Source organism: Argentina silus (genome assembly GCF_951799395.1).
Source record: "Argentina silus genome assembly, chromosome: 12".
In the NCBI taxonomy this organism is placed as follows: Eukaryota; Metazoa; Chordata; class Actinopteri; order Argentiniformes; family Argentinidae; genus Argentina; species Argentina silus.
The window spans coordinates 20,619,119-20,642,465 of NC_139666.1; the positions used below are offsets into that span (position 1 = coordinate 20,619,119).

Below are 23,347 nucleotides of genomic sequence, written 5' to 3' on the forward strand. Positions count from 1 at the left end.
AAGACGGTCTCCCTTTTAACCAATGATGTCAACAAAACAATGTGATTCTGTGACTGTGCATTTGGGTTCCTATTCATACATGAACACAGCAGAGACTTTAGTGATCGACTGACCGCCCTTTCTGACACATCACTCACTGACATCTCAGAAGTTATAGCCGACGTTTCCGACAAGACCTCTAACAGAGTTGAGATCTACCCGACCAGATCTCCGCTTAGCACTACAGAGGAGAAGCGGAGGTGAGAGCAGAGAGAGAGGGAGAGAGAGAGAGGGAGGGAGGGAGGGAGAGACTCACCGAGCTGTCCAGTACGCCGTTGCCATCTGTGTCGTACAGCCGGAACATGACTAGAGGGGGACAAGAGAGAAGAGACCCCATGATTCAGCTCTAATGAGTCCTTGTCTGCCCTGCTAGCATTCCCCGGGCCCCCTCTGGAGAGCAGGGGAGGTATTAGAGCGCAACACGCCTGTGTTGGTGGGGTGTCTGAAGCAGTTAGCAGAGATTAGCTCTGTCAGGGTGTGTGGATATAGCTCCCCACGCTAAAAAAGTCAATTGGACCAGGGCTTAGGATGTCAAATCTTCCCCCCGTGGCTAACAAGGCCAAGTGCTGCTCTAAGACTCAGGGGAACTGGGAGGGAGAAACAGACTGCCTACTGATTCTGTCGATCTGTCACTCTCACTGGCAAGTGTATGTGTGTGTGTGTGTGTGTATGTGTGTGTGTGTGTGTGTGTGTTTGGGTGAAAGAGAGAGAGAGTGGAGTAGTGTGACCATGTCAAACTCACACCTTATTGCATTACTCAGTCATTACACACACACACACACACACACACACACACACACACACACACACACACACACACACACACACACACACACACACACACACGAATGAAAGGATGAGAGGCTTGATCCCTCACACTCCAGCTTGTCCTCTGGCGTGCCATTCTCCAGCAGGGACAGGTAGCACACGATGTCTTTCAGAAAGACCACCTGGGGTGAGGGCATGGGGGACCCCTTCTGTGGAGACGGGCTCCTACGCTGCAACGAATGCTTCTCCGCTCGCTTCCTCTCTGTGGAGGAAACACACAGTAACGGGGCTGTCATAGCTGATGGTGGAACACAGCGATGGCCACGGTGACATCATGACATGACAGACTGCCGTGTCATAGGTCAAATCCAATGAGTTTAAACAGATTCTAAACAGATAATTGGAGCCGTCAGTGGAAAAAGGCTGAGTCACCGTTCTAAACCAGCGTGTGTTTCTGTAAGTGCGCTCTAACTGAGGTATCACTACTACTCTGAAGCCATTTCTTTCCATTATTACTAAGCCAAGTAATGAGCTACAGCATCTACAACATAATGCGTGGAACGGAATGAGGAATGGTATCAAATGGTATCATTCCGTTCCATGAGTTACCATGAGCCTGTCCTCCGATTTCTAGAGGTTTCAGCCTCCACTGCTGTCAATAGCTACAATTCAGATGAACACTCTACAGGAACAAACACATTAGCAAACAATATTGACTTCGCACCCTTTATCAAACTACCGACATAATCGAGCTAAAAAAAGTCATTGAAAGCCTCACAGCCACTGTGTCGTACCGAAGATGGGCTGTGGCTTGGCTCTCAGTGGCCCCCTGACGGGGTCTTTACCTGGGGAGAGGCGAGGGGAGGCTGGGGACCTGGCGGGGGTGGGGGTCAGGGCGTTGGTACTGGCTGCGGGAGGTTTGGGTTGGGAGCAGGGTGAGCGGTGGGGACCCCCGGGTGTGTGACCCCCCGTCCCAGAGCGCTGTGAGGAGGAGCGGGAGGAGCAGGGGGACGTGGTAGCACCTGTGGAACTTGTAGCCATCACAGTGGAATGTTCCGGCGTGTAGCGGCCCATAGCTGTCAGGATGCTCTTCCCATTCATCCCTATGGGAGCGAAGAGAGAGGTAGAGGAGGAGAGAGAGAAGAGAGAGGAAGACGTTTGAGGAAAGACAGAGCAGGATAGACAGTCAGTCTGGTTACAGTCTGAGCTGTTATGTTTATAGCAGGGGAGGCTGTAGAAATCAGAGGACGGGTTTATTGTAATGCATGGAACGGAATGGAACGGAATGAGGAATGGTATCAAAAATAGGTGTTTGATACCATTCCCCATTCCGTTCCATGCATTACAATGAGTCTGTCCTCTGATTTCTAGATTTAGGATTAAGCCTTCACGACAACAACAACGTAAACCACCAGGCACACACCGGTAAAACAGTAAAGGTCAGGAGAGAAATAAAAATAATATACGACCTGAAAGTTTACACAAAAGTGCACAGAGCCACAGCACTACAGTATCACAGCCCATCTAATCCTTAATATAGCCTTCAGGGGAGGCTGGTGGAGGAAGAAATCAGAGGACAGGCTCATTGTCATGCATGGAACGGAATGAAGAATGGTATCAAACACGCGTGTTTGATAACGTTCCTCATACCGTACATGACAATGAACCTGTCCACCGATTTCGACCTCCACCAGCCTCCCATGGTCCACAGAGCCACATCACCACAGTATCACAGCCCGACTGATCCCAAAACAGATATACAGTACATAAGATTCACTTCAACACAACAGCCACAACACCGAGGAGGGAGGTGGGTATCTGGGACACGTGTCAGAGAGAGCTGAGGTAAAACATATCCCCATAGAGATATCACCCAGACGATGTCACCCCGATGACGTCACCGTGCCGTGGTACCTGTTATGGGGGCACAGGCCACTTCGGTCTGTATAGAGATGCCTGCATCAATGGAACGGGGTTCTGCAGACACGGCAGGTTGAGGAAAGCAAGACAAGAGAGGGAGAGGGAAAGTGTGTGAAAGTCAGGAAAAGTGAGATAATTTGACTAGAATACTGTAGAAAGAGCAAGTGTCTGCTGCAAGATTCTAAATAACCGGGATACGGTCATACGTGGGTAAATTGACCGGAATTAAAGGGTGTGTGGTTAATCCCAGAAATGTTATTTTAGAGTGAACTATCCCTTTAAACAAACTCGAGTGACAAACAAATTCTAAGCTATGTATTGCCAGCTAGCCAACAAGGACCATCCAAAACAGCAGTTTCCTATTGGCAGTAGACAGAGTGATCTTTCCTTCTCCGTAGGAGGCAGGAGTCATGAAAGAGAGACAGATAGCTATGTTTGGCTCCAAGGAGAGGAAAACAGGATGAATCTGACTATGCCCCGGCTGTCCAACACACCCAAAATATACCCTCTATGATGACTGAGTGTCAACAATCCTCCTTATCCTCCCCTTCTCCTTTTTGTTAGGAGGTTGACACAGCCTCTGTTCCCGAATGATAAACCCATGATGCGAGTCTGAGAGAGTCATGATAGATCTTCAGAGGAACACACAGAGTACCAGTCGCCAGGTGGGTAGATACTGTTGTCAGTACTTGTCTGTACTGGTGTCAGATACACACAGAGGTGAAGTTGTGATGCGTAACACCAGATGGCGCTGTAGGCTGCACCAGATTTTTCCCTCCGCACATTTGATCCCAGGAGTCACAGGAGCAGTAGAGTAACCAGGGGAGGCTGGTGGAGGTTGAAATCGGAGGCATTTCTACCTCCACCAGCCTCCCGTGTACAGTACACACACACACACACACACACACACACACACACACACACACACACACACACACACACACACACACACACACACACACACACACCAATCCTCCACCCCCCACTGCTCTGCTCCCTCAGATGGTTGGGTGGGCTTGGATGGACTCAAATCCCTCTCCATCTCAGAGTTCGGAGAGAGGGGCAGAATCCTCCCATCTGTCCCCTTCTGTTCCTGTGCTCCCTGGGCTCGGAGGCGAGGGACAGGCAGGCAGGCAGGCTGCTGGAGGGGGAGACGATGGAGCGTGGTGCCAGGGCCCACACAGGGCCCATATACAAACCCATATGGCTGGGGAGGACATACAGTCTACAATCTGTGCAGTCACAGTGGATGTAATGAACCAAAACACCTCAAAGACGCCCGCGACCACTCTGGCCTGATCCCTTCTTAATCAATCGAATCAAACGGTACATGAGCTTTGGTGTCATGTGTCGTGTGTGTGTGTGTGTGTGTGTGTGTGCATTGTGTGTGTGTGTGTGTCTTTAGCCCCCTGACAGACGGGTTGGTGTCAAAGGCACTGGGAGGTGTGTGTGTGTGTGTGTGTGTGTGTGTGTGTGTGTGTGTGTGTGTGTGTGTGTGTGTGTGTGTGTGTGTGTGTGTGTGTGCGTGTGCGTGTTTGTGTGCCCATGTGTCCGTGTGATTCCTTAGGATTATTATTGGCAAGTACAGCAGATGGACGTTGTTTGCATTGTGTGCTTGTCTTGTTTAAAAGTGTTGTGAGACTGTTCTGAGTGCACGAGCAGCTGCACCAAGTCTCCTGACTCAAATATACAACAGACGGTAACTCTCACTGAGACCCTGAGAAGAGACCTGAGGCAAAAACCTGACCTGAGATTTACATTTCATAAGTACACAAGCTCTAAAAATGTAACTCCATGCAAACAGCAGGACCCGTACAACAAAACCCAGAACACTAGTCAAGACCCGGTTCTACTGCAGTTATTTCTGAAGGCCGAGAAGACAGGAGAGACCCCTGTGTGGATATTGACAGAAGCAGGTTTTTCCACTCGCGGTTCCAGCGGTGGACGAGGGAGGTCAGGGGAGGTGACTCACCCAGCATGCCGGCCCCAGAGCGGGGCGCCTCAGGAGAGCCGCCCCCTGTCTTGCTCTTGAAGGAGGTGAAGAGGTGCTGACACAACTCCTGTGGGATGTCGTTCTCCAGGTAGGTCGTCATGAAGAGCTGGAAGCCCTCGTAGTCGATGGGCTGCAGAGGTCAGACGGAGGGAGGGAGGGAGGGGACAGACACACAGACAGAGAGGGATGGAGGGAGGGGACAGACACACAGACAGAGAGACAGAGACTAGTGTCAAGTACCTGGGGTAGAGAGGATGAGGAGGGAATGTGGAGAAGGACTCTCAGCTTCAGTGTGAGTGGAGAGACAACTGGTATTTTAGGGCAGTTCAGCTCCATGAAATACAATGTAGTGTTTAAAACAAAATCTATAATCTCAATCGATAGTCTGCATGATGACGTTTATGGTGATATCTCATATTAGATCATGTTTCTACAGCAGAGGACATGATGATAACGCGTATCGCTTTGGAGGGCGTCGGAACAAAACCATAACGTCTGGAAATGACCTAATCTGAGGAAACATAAATCAGTTGATTTCATGGTTTCAAATGGACAGTATGCAGGCTCTGTGGCCTTCTTTCCAAAAGTTTTATGTCCATGAAAAGTACAAGGCATACAGTCACACACAACGATATCTATCTGTCAGCAGATACAGTAATTAGGAACATTTCTTAGGGGCACATATCTTCGCAGAGACAGCACGAAGCTGTCTGAACTAGTATTGATAAAGTGTTTGACGTCATTAGCTCAAAGGCAAAGGTATAAACAAAATGGCATTAGAAAAGAACAACAGAAACAGCTGACATGGCACACCAACATTCCCAGGTTATGAATACACAGTTGTTACATGTCAGTAGGTTGAGGGACCCCCTCCCCACCCCCCCCCCCGCCCCCTTTCACAAAGACACATGGCTGGCACACAGAAGCACTGGATGTGACCCCTGACCCCCCGACCCTGTGACCCCCTGCCCTCTGGCAGAGGGAGAGAGAGGGCATGTCTCATGAGACAGGGTTATGCATGTGCATGCAGGCCTGTAGACACAGAAACCACAGAGCATGCAAACCCCGCGGGGCCGTGGCTTACTTGGTTGAGTACGTCTTGCTTCTGTTTGACAGTTGGGAGGGAGGGGTGGGAGGGAGGGAAGGGTGGGAGGGAGGGAGGGGTGGGTGGGTAGAAGGAGACAGGGGGTTACACTCTGGTAGTGTAGCAGTGGTTAGGGTTAGCAAGCCCTGCTGCTGCCCACTGTAATTTCCCTGTGGTTCTTTGAAAGTTCATCTTCCTTCCCTCAACACGCAGGCATGCTCGCAGGCACGCTCTCTCGCTTGCTCGCACGTACGCAGGCACACACACACACACACACACACACACACACACACACACACACACAATCACAGACATGCACACACGCACACACACACACCTTTTTAACTTTCAAAGAATATCCGCTGCAGTTCATATCAAATTCTATAATAAATTATAATTATATTTAAATTCTTCGTAGAAGCTATTCCCATTAATCTACCATGAAACAGATGTTCAAACAACCTACAGTGCACTCATGGGTCCGAACGAAGATATCAACAAACACTTGATGGTCTTGTTTCACTGAAGCTCATTCTGAAGTTATTCATGTAAGGTTTTATTATATCTGCCCCTTTTATATCAGAGTAACAATCTTTACAGCTGTTCTAATGGGTGTGATTGGTGCACTTCATGGTAGCAGGTATACTATCATGAAGATCCTCCCTTGGCGCTGTGCTGTTGATCTAACCCTGACAGAGCCCATGGCTGGCCAAGCCCCGTGAACTGTTTTTCATATCACTCAGCCTCGGCCTCTCCTCTCCTTATTTGGCCAAACCGCCCCAAGACTTAATTTGCTTTGCATCATGTAACTGATGCAGATTTAGAGAAAAATGCCCTCCCCCTCCTCATATCGTGAGACACGTGTCTGCAATAAGAACACCCAGAAGGATGTTGATGGGCGTTGTTGGACCCTCTCCACCACGCTGTCAGTATTAGGGCCACAATAAATCATCCAATCATTGAGGAATCCATGTCAACACAAGAGAGTAATGGGATTTAGCACATGCGAAGTGTGTTATACTGTATTTGACCTAAGGAGATATTTATGGGTCAACTAGAGGGCTTTGAAAGCACGTCATTTGCAGTCCTCATTGAGAAGCTTTGTTTGGGGTTCTAGACAAAGGAAATGAGAAGGAAAGGGTCACAGGATCTTAGTGTCTCAGTGAATGAAGCCAGGAGAACATTGCATAAAGATTCCCGCAGAATTAACGCTGTATGATCTCACTGAGCACACCTTTCACCAGAGAGTAAAGCACTCAAACAGAACAGCTCAACATGTGTCTAAGCAGGCTCAAATACATAGGGAGGGAACACTATACCTGTCACTCCTTAGCCGCTGAAATGACATACAGCGACAATTTCACCACCAAATGAGCTCCACTGAATGACCCGGTCATAAATTAGCCATCTCTGATTGACGTTTCCCCCGCCTGCCTCAGTGGCTGCCGTGGGAACCCCCAATGGTAGAAATTTATGATCCCCGTCTGCGTTATCGCTCATCACTCACAGAGAAATACGGTCCCAGCGCCGCGAGGCGGGGAGAAGCAAGGCCGTGATCGATGAGTCACCGGGAGCAGACTAATGGATGACATGGAGGACAGCAGCACCTCGGGTCGCCACGCTGCGGACGCTACGACACCCGGGCCGGCGCCGGCTGGACTCTGTCAGCCCCGGTGATGTCTAACGATGGCGCAGACTCCAGGTCCTGTGGCGCCAACTGCCATGAGGGTGTTTCTTGTGGTGATGGGGACGTTGGGAGGGAGGGATGGGACACTGGGGATTTGGGGGGGAGGGGGGCAGCAGGTTGGTTCGAGGGTGGGGGCGTGGATGGGAGGAGGGGGGGAGGAGGGGGGGGAGATGGGGAGGGAGGGAGGAGATGGGGAGGGGGGTGGGAAGGAAGGAGGGAGGAGATGGGGAGGGGGGTGGGAAGGAAGGAGGGAGGAGATGGGGAGGGTGGGAGGAGATGGGGAGGAAAGAAGATAAGGAAGGAGGAGATGGGGAGGGAGGAGATGGCGAGGGTGGGAGCAAGGAGATAGTGAGGGTGGGAGGGAGGAGATGGTGAGGGTGGGAGGGATGGATGGAACACTGGGGATGGGGGGGGACAGCAGGTTAGGACTCAGTAGGGGTTGGGAAAGGGTGGTGGTGGTGGTGACTTTTCAGACAAGAGCATAAAATGTCAGCGCCACCTGTCTTTGTCGCCATAGCAACACGACACATGGCGCTGCGTTGTCACCATCGGGGATAAAAAAAGGGTGCAGACACGGACGGTGAGGGGCGTGGCCACCATCGACTCCTAAATGGAGGGGATGACTAAGCGTTTCAGAGATGGATCAGGGACTGGGGAGGGACGGGGGGCGTGGGGGGTGTTGGAGCTTAACAAAGCCCTTTAATCTGATGAGCTCACTGTGTGTGATGTAGGGGAGGGAAGGAGGGGGGTGAGGGAGGGAGGGTGAGGGGAGAGGGGGTGACGTACCTGTTCAGGGTTGTACTTGGAGAGGACGCCTTCCCCGTGAAACTCCTCCAGCACATCTTTCAGCTTCTTTGTGGAATCTGAGGAGGAGAGAATAAAATGAGAGAATGCTTTTTCATTTCCATGATACAGATATGAACTTCCCTATGAGCCTCATTAATGCAGCTTTGCCATGAAACCAAAAAGCATTTATACCTGGGAAAGGGACAGCAAAACCTGTGACTAGAGTAAATGTGAGTTTGAGGAAGGTAAGGTTGAGGCTGTGGTTTCCTCATTTCCTCAAGTGTTTGATACCATTCCGGATTCCGTTCCCTCCATTACCATGAGCCCGTCCTCCCCATTTTCCATTCACTTTTTCCATCCACCAGCCTCCACTGCTTGACAGGTCTAACTGGCCGATGTCAACCACGGCGCACCATTAACAAGGGAGATTTTATTTTTTACATAATGCGTCACTCTGAAGCGACACCCACCAGGGCACCACACCATTCCTCATGGAGCACATACACGTGCTGTTTCACTCCCCTTAATCTCACACTGTAATCGCTCCATTAAACCCAATCATTTACCTGTTTTGGCACCAGGCACATCATCGAAAAGAAATGCTTTGTGGGCTCAGTTTGCGAGAGGGATGCTGAAGGCAGAACATGATGGTGTACAGGGAAGGGGAAAAGAGTATTGCTAATTAGCCAAATGGACAAATTTAGCCAAGAAAGTATCTTAGAATACAAAATTTAAAAAAAACACCTTGTCGTAATTTATCTGAATCAGCTGTGTGGAGTTCCTCACAAAATTCTAAGAACACAATTCTTATATTTGTATTATATTTTCTTTTTTTCATGACGATATCTGTGGACCTGCTCTCTCTCTCTGTCTCTCTCTCTCTCTGTGGACTGGCCATCCCCTCTCTATCTCCCTCCCTCCCTCTTCCCCTCTCTCCCTCCCTCCCTCCCTCTTCCCCTCTCTCTCTCCCTCCCTCCCTCTTCCCCTCTCTATCTCCCTCCCTCCCTCTTCCCCTCTCTCTCTCCCTCCCTCCCTCTTCCCCTCTCTCTCTCCCTCACTCCCTCCCTCTTCCGCTTCCTCTCTCCCTCCCTCCCTCTTCCCCTCTCTCTCTCCCATCTCTAGTATGTACTACAGGCCGGTGCTACAGTAGGTGAGCTGAGGAGACAGTGTGTGAGTCACCGGGGTTAGCAGGGGCTGTTCTTACAGGGAGAACATGGTGTGTTTTACACTGGGAGATGCTAATCTCCCCCAGGACTCAGAGAAAGAGAGAGAGAGGCATCCCCACTGAACACTGACCCAGTGATGATCCTCTAACACTCACCTGTCACACAGCTGCAAGGCAGGGTCCACGGAAAACACATTCATAATGCGCAAACACACACACACACACACACGTGTGCACATGGCACTTACAAAGGCACACACAGGGCGCAAACGCACACACGCACGCCCACAAAACACTGCCACATACACAGGCGCTGGCACACACACACACACACACACACACACACACACACACACACACACACACACACACCATAGCTAAGCTCCGATCTCAGCAACACTGACTCTCGGACTACAACTACAGTCAACGGCTAATGGCCCGAGATCAACCAAATCAATTAGCCAACAAAGTACGGTTTCATCTGTTGGTCGTCACAAGTACCAGAGCTTTCCCCTTGAATGTCATCTGAACAGACGGAAGGTCAGCAGCGAGATGAACGGGGAGAATCACAGCCGACGGCTCTAAGGTTAACGACGCGGCTCCGTAACGTGAGGTCATCAGCATTCATTTGCAATACTCTCTTTTATTCCTCCTTATAGACGAGGCGGCAACGCTGAGCCAATTAGTCTGCCGGGCAAACGGAATTCGGAGCCAATGAGCAGAGAGCGGCAGTAAAGTGCAACCCATTGAACTGACATCCAGCTTTGTAATGGACACTGACCTTTCACCTCTCCTATTATATTCCCCTTCGATAACCCCTGCTTTGCAAAGACACACGCGTGCCTGCATGCACGCGCACACACACACACACACACACACACACACACATCTGTGATCTATCGGACTTCTGCTATTCACACCCAACCACCAAGAAAAAGCGTTCGGGATAAATATTGTATCCTACACCTGCATGAATGTTGCATGGAAGCGTGTCCTGACCAAGGCGAGGGAACGCCAGGCGATGTTTGTGTCCACGCCAACGTAGCACACCTGCACTATCCAACTCTCAGCGTATCCTAACTGTCACGAGTGCTGAAGGGAAAAACAGACCTGTCCCACTAAAACCAGTTTGGGTGTCCTAATGGTGCGTGTGTGTGTGTGTGTGTGTGTGTGTGTGTGTGTGTGTGTGTGTGTGTGTGTGTGTGTGTGTGTGTGTACGCATGTGTGTGTGTCTGTCAAAAGGCTCTGTGTGCGTTAATAACGGACACTCTGTCTCTACTGTAGACTGAGCTTGAAGCGGCCAGTTCCATCCAGTTCCATCCGTGGTGGTTTGTTTTGATGTTGTCTCGCTGTGCCATCATATCAGGACAGCCTTTCACAGCTCACAGTACAGTTACCTCACATGACGGAGGATAACAGGATGCGGGTGTCAGAGAGTACACTTCGTGGGTGTCAGAGAGTACAGTTCGTGGATGTCAGAGAGTACAGTTTCCCGGCTGAAGTTTAGGCATTAAGGCGAGGTGTGGTTTTCTGAGTGCTGAGCTCACTATGGGTCAAGATACCTGACACGCCCTGGGGTAAACCACAGAGGACACACTTAGTCATAGAGATCCTATGTTAGTGCACTAGGCCCTCTCAACTCTGCATCTCTTTTTCTCATCGAGAAAAACTAGACAAAAGAAAGGATCACAACTAAAAACTAAAGCCATCAAAGGATGCAGCAGCTGCACAAACTAAGTTTTTTTGGACAGAATGGAAAAAAAAAGAAAAAGCCAGACGAGTATTTTTAGCCATTACCGTCAATAAATTACACGAATGAACAAGGTAGAGATGTCGTGGTGGTAAATCAACAGCAGCCGCTGTTCCCAACAGCAGAATTAAATCAATGTCTCTGGCTCGCCGTCGTCATTTCTTTTAATTCAGGAGCCAGGCAATAACAATGTGTCATCATGAGTGGTCATATAACACAATATAACCATTTATGATGTCAATGTGTTTTAATCAGTTTCTCTTTCATGTGGCACGGAAATGCGAGCATTGTGTTTTTCGTGGAGGTGTGGGTTTAATGAATAGAAAAATACAAAAATAAAAGTTTCTCTCGGTCGCCGCAATCTATTCAGTTCTTGTGTGGTTAGCAGCTGAATAAGATAGCACGGGAGGGAGAAATTAATGCTCCTCAATTACAGGAAGCCAGCAGAATGCCAGACAAGCGACGCACAGTCTTTTGACTAACAAATGTCTGTGTTGGAGAGGCCACTGATACGAATGAGTCACCCACCTCCACAGACAGAAACCCAAATAGTGCGACGCTAGAAATAGTCAATGGCAAAAAAGGTATTTGCATAAATCAGTAAAAAAGTACAAAGAAATACAATATGTCAGAACAGCCAAGCAAATATTGAGTCGGTAGAGAGAGAGAGGCTTTGAAAGAAGGTGAGGAGAATGGTTTTTGATGAAAAGCCCTTTCCATTACGCAAGGACGCTGGGACTTGCCTCTCTTGGCCTCTTGGTGTTATTATAGGTACAGGTCATGGGCACTACTTACACTCGCTGTACTTCTGCAGCTGACTGAACTCAGCCGGGCTCAGACACACCCAGCTCCCGTCTCCCATCGTGTCAGCCGGGGGGGGGGGGGGACAAGGTAGTATGTGTGTATCTGTGTGTGTGTAACGATGGAGGAGGTCACAGGCTGTAGGTTATCCCTGGGCCAGGAGAAGGGTGGAACTGAGGCGGAGTTTAGTCTTCATCACAGCTCCTTCCCAGTACGTGAAGGGAGGGGGGGGGGGGGGGGGGGGTGGTCCAGAGAAGCAGACAGCAGGCTGGTGGAGGGAGGGTGGTGGAAGGTGGGAAGACGATGGGCAGTGTGTGAGATGGAGGTCCAGACACTTGTCCCTCTATCGTCACAGACGCAAGCTGCTCCTCTCTGCTGGGAACTCAAACGTCCTCACAGGGTCTCTCAGCAGGTCTGTGACCTATACTGACCTAGAGACAGAGAGAGAGGGGGGGGGGGGGAAGAGGGAGGGGGAACAGAGAGAAAGATAGGAAGAGATTAGATTAAAAAGAGGAGGAGGGAGAGAAAAAGGACAGGGGGAAAAGTCATGATTAAAAATATCCCACCATTTGAATAATACAAGCTATAAATTAAACACAACGGTGTAGACAGTAGTGGTAGGTGAGGCCAAGCAATGGTTTACTGTTGTTTATCTCATATCCTACAGCCACAGGAGGGAAGGAGGGAAGGAGAGAAAGAGAGAGAGAGAGAGAGAGAGAGAGGTGGGGGCAGAGAGAGAGAAGAGAGAGAGAAAGAGTGCAGGAGCTCCTAAATGGAGGCACGTGTGCTAAACAGGCAAGTCAGCCGTGTTAGAGGAGAAATCAATACATCTCTGAGCGGACGCCCTCAAAGGAACACAGTGAGGTATAACATCAACAGCAGTTTTACCAGACATGGGCAGAATGGTGGGAAATGAAACATACAGAAACAACAGAAAGCTAGAAAAAACAGAGGGATACAAAATCCATCTAGACGGAGTTGGCGAAGCAGCCTTGACTGAGGCTGAGGCATGCTAATACAGCAGGGGAGGCTGGTGGTGGTAGAAATCGGAGGACTGGCTCATTGTAATGCATGGAATGGAATAAGGAATGGTATCTATACCATTCCTCATTCCATTCCATGCAATCAAACAAACGTGTTTGATACCATTCCTCATTCCATTCCTCCGATTTCTGCGAAGGACGGGGCTCATTGTAATGCATGGAACGGAATGAGGAATGGTATCAAACAACACGTGTTTGACACCATTCCTCATTCCATTCCAGGCATTACCACCAGCCTCCCCTGTGATGCTTGCACGGACATGGGCAGAGAGTTGGGTGATGATGTTAGCAATGGTGCTCATCACAGAGGTGCAGATTGGCCTCCTGGGGTGGTGTGGAGAGGTGAGATCAGAGTCTGTAATCTTGGCTTTAGACACACATGCACGGCCATACAGACACCGAACACACACACACACACACACACACACACACAGGCACCACACACACACACACACACACACACACACAGGCACCACACACACACACACACACACACACACACACACACACACACACACACACAAAGTGTTAGAATACCAAATAAGACATAATACAAAAAAACAAAATAGTGTGATCCGCCACTTCCTTGCCAGACTAAAGATGGCTAAGTATGCCATAATATTTGTGTGTGTGTGTGTGTGTCAGCGAGAGAGAGAAAAAGAGAAAGAAAGAAATGAGAGAGAATCCATCCAGACTGAGAGGCTCTACATCTCTTTGATGATGGTGCCCAGGATGGCACTTAGGTGGTGTGGAGAGGGTGGTCAGACAACACGGAGGGGCCTCTCCTCTAATAGCATTACTGAACGCACAGAAAGCACTTTGTCTGAACACAGAGAGAGAGAGAGAGAGAGAGCATCTATTCTCAGTACCACTCAACACTATTAACCAGATGGTCTCTGAGTTCGAAGGGTGTAGCTTCCACATATCACATTGTCTGATTCTTGGAAAAGCATTTGAGAGAGCAGATTGCCTGAGTGAGTGTATGTGTGCGTGCGTGCCTGTGTGCATGCATGCGTGTGTGAGTGTGCGAGTGTTGTATTTTCTTAACATTTGAGAGAGACTGGGAGTGTGTGTGGGGGGGGGGATGCTACAGTAGGTTCCAATGTAATCATAGTGCCCAATGCGTGTTTGGTCTGGGCAGCAGCAGCAGGACTGGGCCTGGTTACCTCTGATAGGCTGGCACACAGCCTCAGCGAATCAGAAGTAGTGTATTCGTCTCTGCTAACACACAGACACAAACACACACAGCCTTTGCTGTGGTGATGGATGACGAGCAGCAGGCTAAACTCCACTTGGGTGAAGTAGGAGCCTCACTCAGCCATTCTGAACACAGTTCGTAAAGCTGGGTTTACTGAGAGTACAAAATGGAGAGAAAGAGAGAGAGAGCGAGAGAGAGAGGGAGAGGGGCAGCAGAGAGAGAGAGAGAGAGAGAGAGAGAGAGAGAGAGAGAGGGAGGGGGCAGAGAAGAGAGAGAGAGAAAAGAGAGAGAAAAAGAGAGAGAAAGATAGATAGACACACAGGAGCCCGTAAATGGAGAGAGCTAGGTTGGTTTAATTGCGGCGCTAATGCAAACTACAACCATTATCATCAAACAACTGGAGGTTTCAATCCTCATATTGTAAATTATAACTCAAACATATTTCTAATAACTCAAACAAACACCAACATTGTGAACAAAATCATGCCCATTTCCTTCCCTTACAAGGTCTACTGTAGTAGTTGATCCATGACTAGGATTTGCATTACCTCCCAATGTGTGGTTAGTTAGAGTTTCATAACACAGTTTTTCCATTTGTCCATCAATCATGGCTATTATGGTTATTATTTCTGTTACTTTCCCATAACAGATAGGAATATGTTCCCCCTCAGGAACAGTTTACTTCAAATACATCCAAATTGAGTCCAAAATGAAATATTCTCATATTCCTTTGAGAGAAGCCAGGGAATGCCAGGGAATTTTAGGCTGTGCACAACCAGTCAATCAATTAAATTCTATGCCAATGAACTTCTACACAGACAGGCAAAATAAAATACCTATTGATAAAAGCTTGATGATACAGTAGATTTACAGTACATTGTTAAAGTCCACTTAGAAATTGGCCTAAGCGTCACTCAATGTTAAACACTCACATGTGAGAACTATGGCTTAGCATAGCATATTAGCATACGGTTTAAATTGAAATGGGTGCCTATTTTAGGATACAGCTCAGCTTGACACCTGGTGAATCACTGACTGTGATCTCATTCACATGGTTTGAGTTTGACTAAAAGCGAATATCAAAACAACTATAGGGCACTAACAGCGGTAAGATGTATTGCCATCTGTCTGGCCACAAGACAGGACAAGTCATACAGTAGTGCCTTGATAAACTGAGCTTGTGTGGCTCAGGGGAGGCTGGTGGAGGTAGCAATCAGAGGACGGGCTCATTGTGATGCATGGAACGGAATGAGGAATGTATAACATTGTAATATCATTCCTCATTCCATTCTGTGCATTACAATTAGCCCGTGCTCCGATTTCTACCACCACCAGCCTCCCCTGGTGTGGCTTGAGTGAGGTGACGATGATGTTCCTGTCATCCTTGGACAAAAAAGACAGGCTGGAACATTGGTAACTGGTCAGGCTGGCCTGGGGCCATGGAGGCCTTTAGGGAGACAATGTCTGTGTAGAAAATCACCAAAACAGACGAAACAGATGAGCCATTCTCTATATTTAATAACAACAACTCTCTCTCTCCCCCCCCGCCCCCCTCTCTCTCTCTCTCTCTCTCTCTCTCTCTCTCTCCCCCCCTCCCTCCCTCCCAAAAAACGTGTCCTCCCGTCGTACCTGATAACCTCCAGCTCTATCTCCTCTCCCAACAACGTGAGAGAGGCAGGCTGGCATGTGCTAATGGGAGCACGCATGCTTAGAGATGGGAGACAAGGAGGACAAGGAGCGGAGGTGGTTGTCAGGAGAGTTGGGGGGGGGGGGGGGGGGGCTGCTTGTGAATGTGGATGGGGGGAGACGGAACAGAGGAGAAGGGAGGGGAAAGGGGGTGGATGGTGGGAGTTGGAGGCACGTGCCGATCAACGGGATGGGGCCTCCCCTCTGTGCAGAGAGGGATTCTGTTTGCTCACAAGGTTGCCTGGCAACCATGACGTCATAGAGAGTGCACAGCAAAGAGATGCACGAGAGAGGAAAGGGGGAGGTAGTTTAACAGGATGTGTGTGAACCTGTGTGTATGAGAACCTGTGTGTATGTGTGTGTGTGTGTGTGAACCTGTGTGTGTGAGAACCTGTGTGTGTGTGTGTGTGTGTGTGTGTGTGTGTGAACCTGTGTGTGTATGTGTGTGTGTGTGTGTGTGTGTGTGTGAACCTGTGTGTGTGTGTGTGTGTGTGTGAACCTGTGTGTGTATGTGTGTGTAAACCCCAGTGGCTTCACTGCAAGTCAATAAACTACGTGGGAGGACAGAGCATTTGAGCTCAATTATACAGAGTATACAGACAGCCCTTTTGATACACCTCTGCCCTCCAATCTCTCAGTGTAATCTAAGAAGCACACAGACATACAGCAGCTGAGCTCAATCTACACAGCCAAACAAGATCTATGTCTACAGCAGGGGAGGCTGTTGGAGGTAGAAATCGGAGGACGGGGTCCGTGTTTGATACCATTACCTCATTCCTCTATTCCATGCATTACAATGAGCCCGTCCTCCGATTTCTACCTCCACCAGTCTACATGTCTTTGAGAATTGTGAGTAGTGCTTCTCTGTTTGTCAAGGCAGTGGAAAAATAGCTGTACAGTATATGCCTAGACCTACTTCTTCCTCAGAATCGCGGCAGCATGAACATGCCCCCCCCCCTTTGTATTTCTAAAAAAAAAAAAGGCATCCATCTTTCTGACTTCCCAAAAACTCAGTGAGAAGAAAAAGCCCTGAGAGCAAGTCAATTGTACCCTTCGTCGCCAGACCTCCCCTCTCCCTGTGTAGAGTTCTAATGGGCTGCGGTGAGTCATTCGGTCTCCCAGTGCGGGGAGCCAGAGAGTGGATGTGGACACCTCTGTGGTAACAGCAGCACCATGTCTCTCTTAGCACCCTTCTCTGCACTACTTACTGTGTGACTAACAGATGGGGGAAATGGTTTCTCCTCCGCCTGCCCTGGTCGAGACAATGGACACTCAGTGTTTTCTGTGTTCTGTTACAACTCCAGCCGTTTCCATTGTGTTGTCACATATTGCACTTGAGTGCTACATTGTACAGTACTCTGAAGACTGAGACTCCCAGACTGCCGTTTTCTCCACGCTGTAAGGTTTAATATTTAAAGCTGTCTGAGTTTTTTTTATAGCTCTAGAAATGTTATTTTGGTACACTGTTTTGCAATGTCTTGTTGATGTGGTATAAAACGAAGATGAACACACACAGTACACACACACACGTGCTGAGAGAGAGATAGAGAGAGAGATAGAGCAGGGCATCTACAGATATGAGAGAGAGAGAGAGAGAGAGATAGAGCAGGGCATCTACAGATATGAGAGAGAGAGAGAGAGAGAGAGAGCAGGGCATCTACAGATATGAGAGAGAGAGAGAGAGAGAGAGAGAGAGAGAGGGGGGGGGGGGGGGGGGGTTGAAGGAGAGCCTTTCTTCTGGACACAATAATGAATTCTGCAGTTACATATACAGTACAGTCCCTCCATGTATGTGACCCAATCCTGAGAGAACAATCAACCACCTACTGTTCTACACCACTCCTTAAACTCAGACTGTTGTTTATGTCCAAGGGCACATCTGTGTCAAACCCCATTTCATTACAGGTGTGATCCCACAGTACACTGGGAAAGAAATGGAAACCTGTCCCCCCTGCTATAACCTGTGCTGATGTTTACCTGTTCTTTCCCTTCCTGGGCAATAACTCTATGTGGCAGTCAGTGGAGGCTGGTGGAGATGAAAATCGGAGGACGGGCTCCTCGTAATGCATGCATTATTCCATTCCATGCATTACAATGAGCCCGTCCTCCAATTTCTACCTCCACTAGCCTCCCCTGAATCTCCCCCCTAATCAGCTCTGAGCTGTCAATCAACTGTCTGGACTCATCAACAGTATGGCTGTCCACAATAGCTCAGGGACACTATGAAAGAAATGTTGTATCTTGTATGTCCCTTCCTTGCCAATAAAGAGCCATCAAGGTTTTAAATTGTGATAAATACTAACACACCATACAGTGTTATTGAAGCACTTAGGTCTCTGTAATTGACGACATATTCTTTTTTAGAAGCCCTCAGCAATTCTTCTTGATTAAACTGCTACTTGTAGAGACTAGAGTGACTGAAGGAGAAGTCAGTGAGGTACTGAAAGGGTGCTCGAGAGACTGATCCTATCACGATCCACATCGCCGCAACTTCCCATCCGTTGTTCCGTGTCAGGGGAGGCTGGTGGAGGTAGAGATCGGGGGACAGGCTAGAGAATCCTACACATGAAAATAGCGTGTGACATTATTATTGCCATCTATTACATGACAGATAATGTTTGGGAGACTTGTCCTGAAAGGAATAACTGCACAACAGCACACTGCACCTCACACAAGTACCTATTGTAATGCATTGTGGTACATACTAAAGTCAAGTGTAAGGCATTTATCTGAGGCTGAATGGCTGGAGCATGTTAGGGAGACAGCACTGCCAAATTAGGACACTGATCACCGCGGCGATAAAAAGAAGAGGAGGTAGAGTCCTTCAGGGGCCGTGACATCATCCTCCCCAGGGAGAGAGAGAGAGGGGGAGATGGGGTGAGAGGAGAGGGGGGGGGGAGTGCAGAGAGGAGGGCTATAGCTCTTCAATATTAAAGAGAAGACAGCAGCCCTTCAGTAGTTTAGGTCTGAGCTCAGTACAGCTGTTTATTTAACATGATAACTGTCATATTGTCGGAACGCTGTGTCATATCCAAGGGTGCATTTCGTGTGGCAGTCTGTCAGGAAGTAGTCTCTTTGGGGAAGAGTCTGTGGAAGTTGTGATAAACACTGCTCTGCCAGTATAGGACCCACCACTGTTAGCTTGGAGTGATGTGTGTCAGAGGGGGAGGGGGGAGGGCAGGGGGCTAGATGCTGAACAGATTCCAACAGAAATATGAAAAACTGCTGCCTCTGGCAAAGCCCTTTCAATTTACCGTGCGACAAAAGGGTGCCATGGAAACAAGGGGGGGCACTCAGGAAAAACAACAAGTGAGCAGCAGAAGAGCATGAAGGCAAAAGTGTCAAAGAGTTCCACAACCCCCATAATCTCAATGTGGAAGGGGGGTGAGTGTGGAGAGAGGATGTGTGTGAGAATGAGAGATTGTCATTTGGACTGGCAGTACATACAACCAGAGTAAGCCCCCTACATCTAGAGCCAATCTGGGGGTCTTGATGAGTTTCTGAGCCAGAGAGATTCCTAATAGGCAGACTCAACTCAACGTTACCTACTACACAGCATCACTGTGTCCCAACAGAGGAGGCTGGTGGAGGTAGAAATCGGAGGACGGGCTCATTGTAAGGAATGATATCAAACGTTTGATGCCATTAATCATTCCATTACATGCACTACAACGAGCCCCTCCTCCGATTTCCACCTCCACCAGCCTCCCCTGGTGTCCAGCTCCAACACACAGCAGAATCACCACCTAAACTCCCAACAAACAACTCTAATTATAAACCACTTACTGCGCACAAGCCCAAGACAGAATAAACAAATGCATTTGTTTAGCTTATATAAGAGGCTCTTTGTAGTTTTCTTTTCCCATGTCATAATGCCTTGGCTGCACATTGCTTACAGTCTAGAGGGCTAAACTGCTAAGCCCCAAACAGCTACAGAATACCCATACAAAAAATAATTGCTCTGTAAAAAGAAAGATGCTGACAAGCAACATGATTTAGCAAACAGAATATTTTATCTTAGAGAATCAGGAATTCAAGTATTTCTTTCTGCTATAACCTTGGCTATTGTGACATACATTACGGTAGGTGGCTAACCCCCTTGACGCCTTCAACACGGCTAAACTGCTAAGCCCCACACAGCTACATAGAAACATAATTGCTCTGTAAAAAGAAAGATGCTACATTTGCTACAAAAACTCGGGGCTTCCTTTTTCAGCCTGCCTCGGGTATGATGGTGATTCCTCATGCTTTGCAACATGAATTAGCAAACAGAATATTTTACCTCAGAGAATCAGGTACACTTGTCATGTAATTATTTCCGTCATATTCCCTTTGGCCGTCACATCCTGCCATAGAGAATCACCTGAACACACCTGTAATCACTCACTGCTCATTTGTGTGTGCTTCCTGATTTGTATGGGTTTGCATTTATCTTTGCTTTTGTTCTGCATCCTGTGGGTTCTTGTGCGTGTGTGTGTGTGACACCACCCGACCCCGCCACCTAGACAACACCTTCTTGTGGATCTAGGATCAGTTTGTGTTCTATGAAACTGGGCCTAGTCAGACACACACACACACACACACACACACACACACACACACACACACACACACACACACACACACACACACACACACAGAAACACGTCCAAAGAGGATCAAGCTCTCTGAGGTGTAGGGTATAAGGGTCTTACAGTACTAATGGGTATTGAAACACTTGAGTCTTGCTTACTGTGGGTGCACTCTGCCTGAGACAGGCTAATTAGCACCTACAGTAGCTCATCAGTCATGTTCTGGTGACCTGAGAGAAACCACGATTGGACACGCTAGCAGATTCAATTCTCACTTAAGGTCACTTGCAGCAAGAGATTCAACTCTCACTAAAGGTTGCCTGCAGTAAGAGATCTAACTGTCACTAAAGGTCTCTTGCAGTAAGAGATTCAACTCTCATTAAAGGTCGCTTGCAATAAGTGATTCAACTCTCACTCAAGGTCTCTTGCAGTAAGAGATTCAACTCTACCTAAAGGCAATCATTGTTGAACATGATCACTGTCTGATGTCTGTCTGTGGGCAAGGTTAACAATAACCTGCGCTGGTGTAAGACGTGTTTACTGCTTGTTAAGGTCCAGACACCCTTTGAGAAACACTGAGATGACATGAGGAAAGGTTTACCGAAGACCAAAGGGGAAGTTCAAGCCAAATCCTACTGTATGGCTCATGTGATTTTAGTGAGAGGGTGGTGGGGGCATGGTCAACCTTAGGAGCCCTGGACTGAGAAAGCTTGATCTTTGCCCATAAAAGGAATTTAACCATGATCCGTCCTCAGTACTTCAGACAGGATGCCGAAACAGTAACCCGCACACACACATACCCAGCCACACACGCACACACGCACACGCACACAAAATTAGCACCTCTCACTCATGTTATCACAGCTCAATCATCATCTTGCCAAATCTGGTCTTTTCAGCGATGATGATGACTACCATAGTTCATCATCACAGGGAACGTTGCTGCCCAAGACCCCCCACCCCCCGCTACACACACACACACACACACACACACACACACACACACACAGAGACACACACCCTTTCTGCTACAGTACCTCAGCTGAGAAAACAGAAAACAGAGGCTAGGCCAGCCCAGGCCGTTAGGGGCCCTCCACTCTCCTGGGGATGGAGGCTCAGAAAAGAAATACCACAAGTGTTTTTATGGGAGTCATGGCAACGGGGCGGGGGGGGGGGGGCGGCGGTGGTTAGTAGCTATTTAAAACTTTTAATCTGGATCATAATAATAATACATTTCATTATTTGATAGCGCCTTTCAGAACACCCAAGGACACTGTGCAAGGTATATACATTTTTTAAATAACTTATTTTAAAAAAGCAAATAAAACAAAACCAGCAGTAGCCTAGAGATACACACAAATAAAAGACAGAAAGCGCTGAGAGCTAAAACCATGATCCAGAATATTTCTGCTATCCAGGTTCAGATCATCTGGCTGATTTCCCCTATCCTACTCGAAATCAGCCAGATCATCTGATCCTGGATAGCAAAAACGAATCCAGATCATATTTAGGAGTAAAACTGTGTAGAAAACACCTGTAGGCAGGTGGCTTTAAGGAGGGCTCCCCCTAATCTCAGAGATCCACTTCCAGACAGGAGGTAGAACATTCAGAGATTATAATCCCAGGCTGTCCACCATGGCTACAGAGGGGCAGAGTCATCACCTTCATCTTAACCCCCATCTTTACAACCCCTTCACTCACATGCCTGCTGTTCCCTTCCAATCTCGATAGACAACCCTTTATATTGAATGTAAACATGAATTTAAGTGGAACGACGCAACTTCTTACAGTATGTACACACATGACACACACACACCACACACACCCACATACACACACACACACACAGACACACACACACACACACACACACACACAGACACACACACACACACACACACACACACGCGTGCCCTCAATCTCCCAGCGGCCTCTCTCAGGTTTGAGAACGTGAGCAGCATAGCCAAGCAACCCCCAGCCCTCTGTAAACGGGCATACTACAGTAGAACAGAGCTTCCCTCGTTGTTTACCAGAGCCTGTGAAACAAGGAGCCCTTCTAGGCCCAGGCATGAATAACCATTGCTTTAGGTAATCAGATGATGAGGCGTAATTAAGTGTGCCGATTGGAAATTAATCAAAAGAGAGGCGCCTCGCATCAGAGGGAACACAGCCAAAGGTAACACGGCAACAGCCTTCACACAAAACGAGAAATACTGTATATCACAGTTTTCAATCAACACAGCATACTCCGAAATGTGAAGCAAGTATTGTATGTGCTATACTGCTATACTGTGCTAAAAACAATTAAAGTGAATGCAGTGATTCTGACAGTACACTACCACTGGTGCTGTTATTCTGATGGAGTGGAGTGAAACAAATGGCAAAAAGGCTGCACATCCATATGTTTGTGTAAGAGCAAAAATAATGAAGGATAATAATCATGTCAATCAAGTGATTATATTGCCCTCACAGATGACATCAATTGATCTCACACATTGCGTGGTGGTTTCAGCTGGATAGGACATCCACACAATGTACACCTTAATCCAGCTCAAACATGTCTCAGAGAAAAGACGATATACACCTTAATCCAGCTCAAACAGAAAAGACTGTGTTGACTTGAGTACAGGGACGGAGTAACTGTGTTTATCACGGACCCTTCATCTCCATTATGCATCCATTACATCCACAATCAATCAGCCCCCAGCTCCTACTGGACTTCCCACCATGAGACAACAACAACTTTCAGGCTCATTTGTCTTTTAGCACGGAGAGATTGACCACTGAACTGGATCAACACCCTCTACCAAAACAAAAAGTTGAAAGTGAAAGAGACTTGGCAGAATGACAGAGGAC

General features: G+C 48.2%; 1 protein-coding gene across 3 annotated transcripts in view; it reads right to left on the minus strand.

Moving 5' to 3' along the window:
* The window catches only part of dgkg (diacylglycerol kinase, gamma), a 62,615-nt gene extending 50,560 nt beyond the window's left edge, over window positions 1-12,055 (minus strand). For all 3 annotated transcript variants that reach the window (XM_083682483.1, XM_083682484.1, XM_083682485.1), the window contains exons 1-6: window positions 11,988-12,055; window positions 8,278-8,354; window positions 4,700-4,850; window positions 1,653-1,910; window positions 917-1,069; window positions 296-345 (exon numbers count right to left, since the gene is read on the minus strand). In XM_083682483.1, coding sequence (XP_083538609.1) covers window positions 296-345; window positions 917-1,069; window positions 1,653-1,910; window positions 4,700-4,850; window positions 8,278-8,354; window positions 11,988-12,054 — 756 coding nt within the window. In that variant the 5' untranslated portion in view covers window position 12,055. The remainder of the gene's footprint in view (window positions 1-295; window positions 346-916; window positions 1,070-1,652; window positions 1,911-4,699; window positions 4,851-8,277; window positions 8,355-11,987) is intronic.
* Between the last annotated feature and the right edge of the window lie 11,292 nt (window positions 12,056-23,347).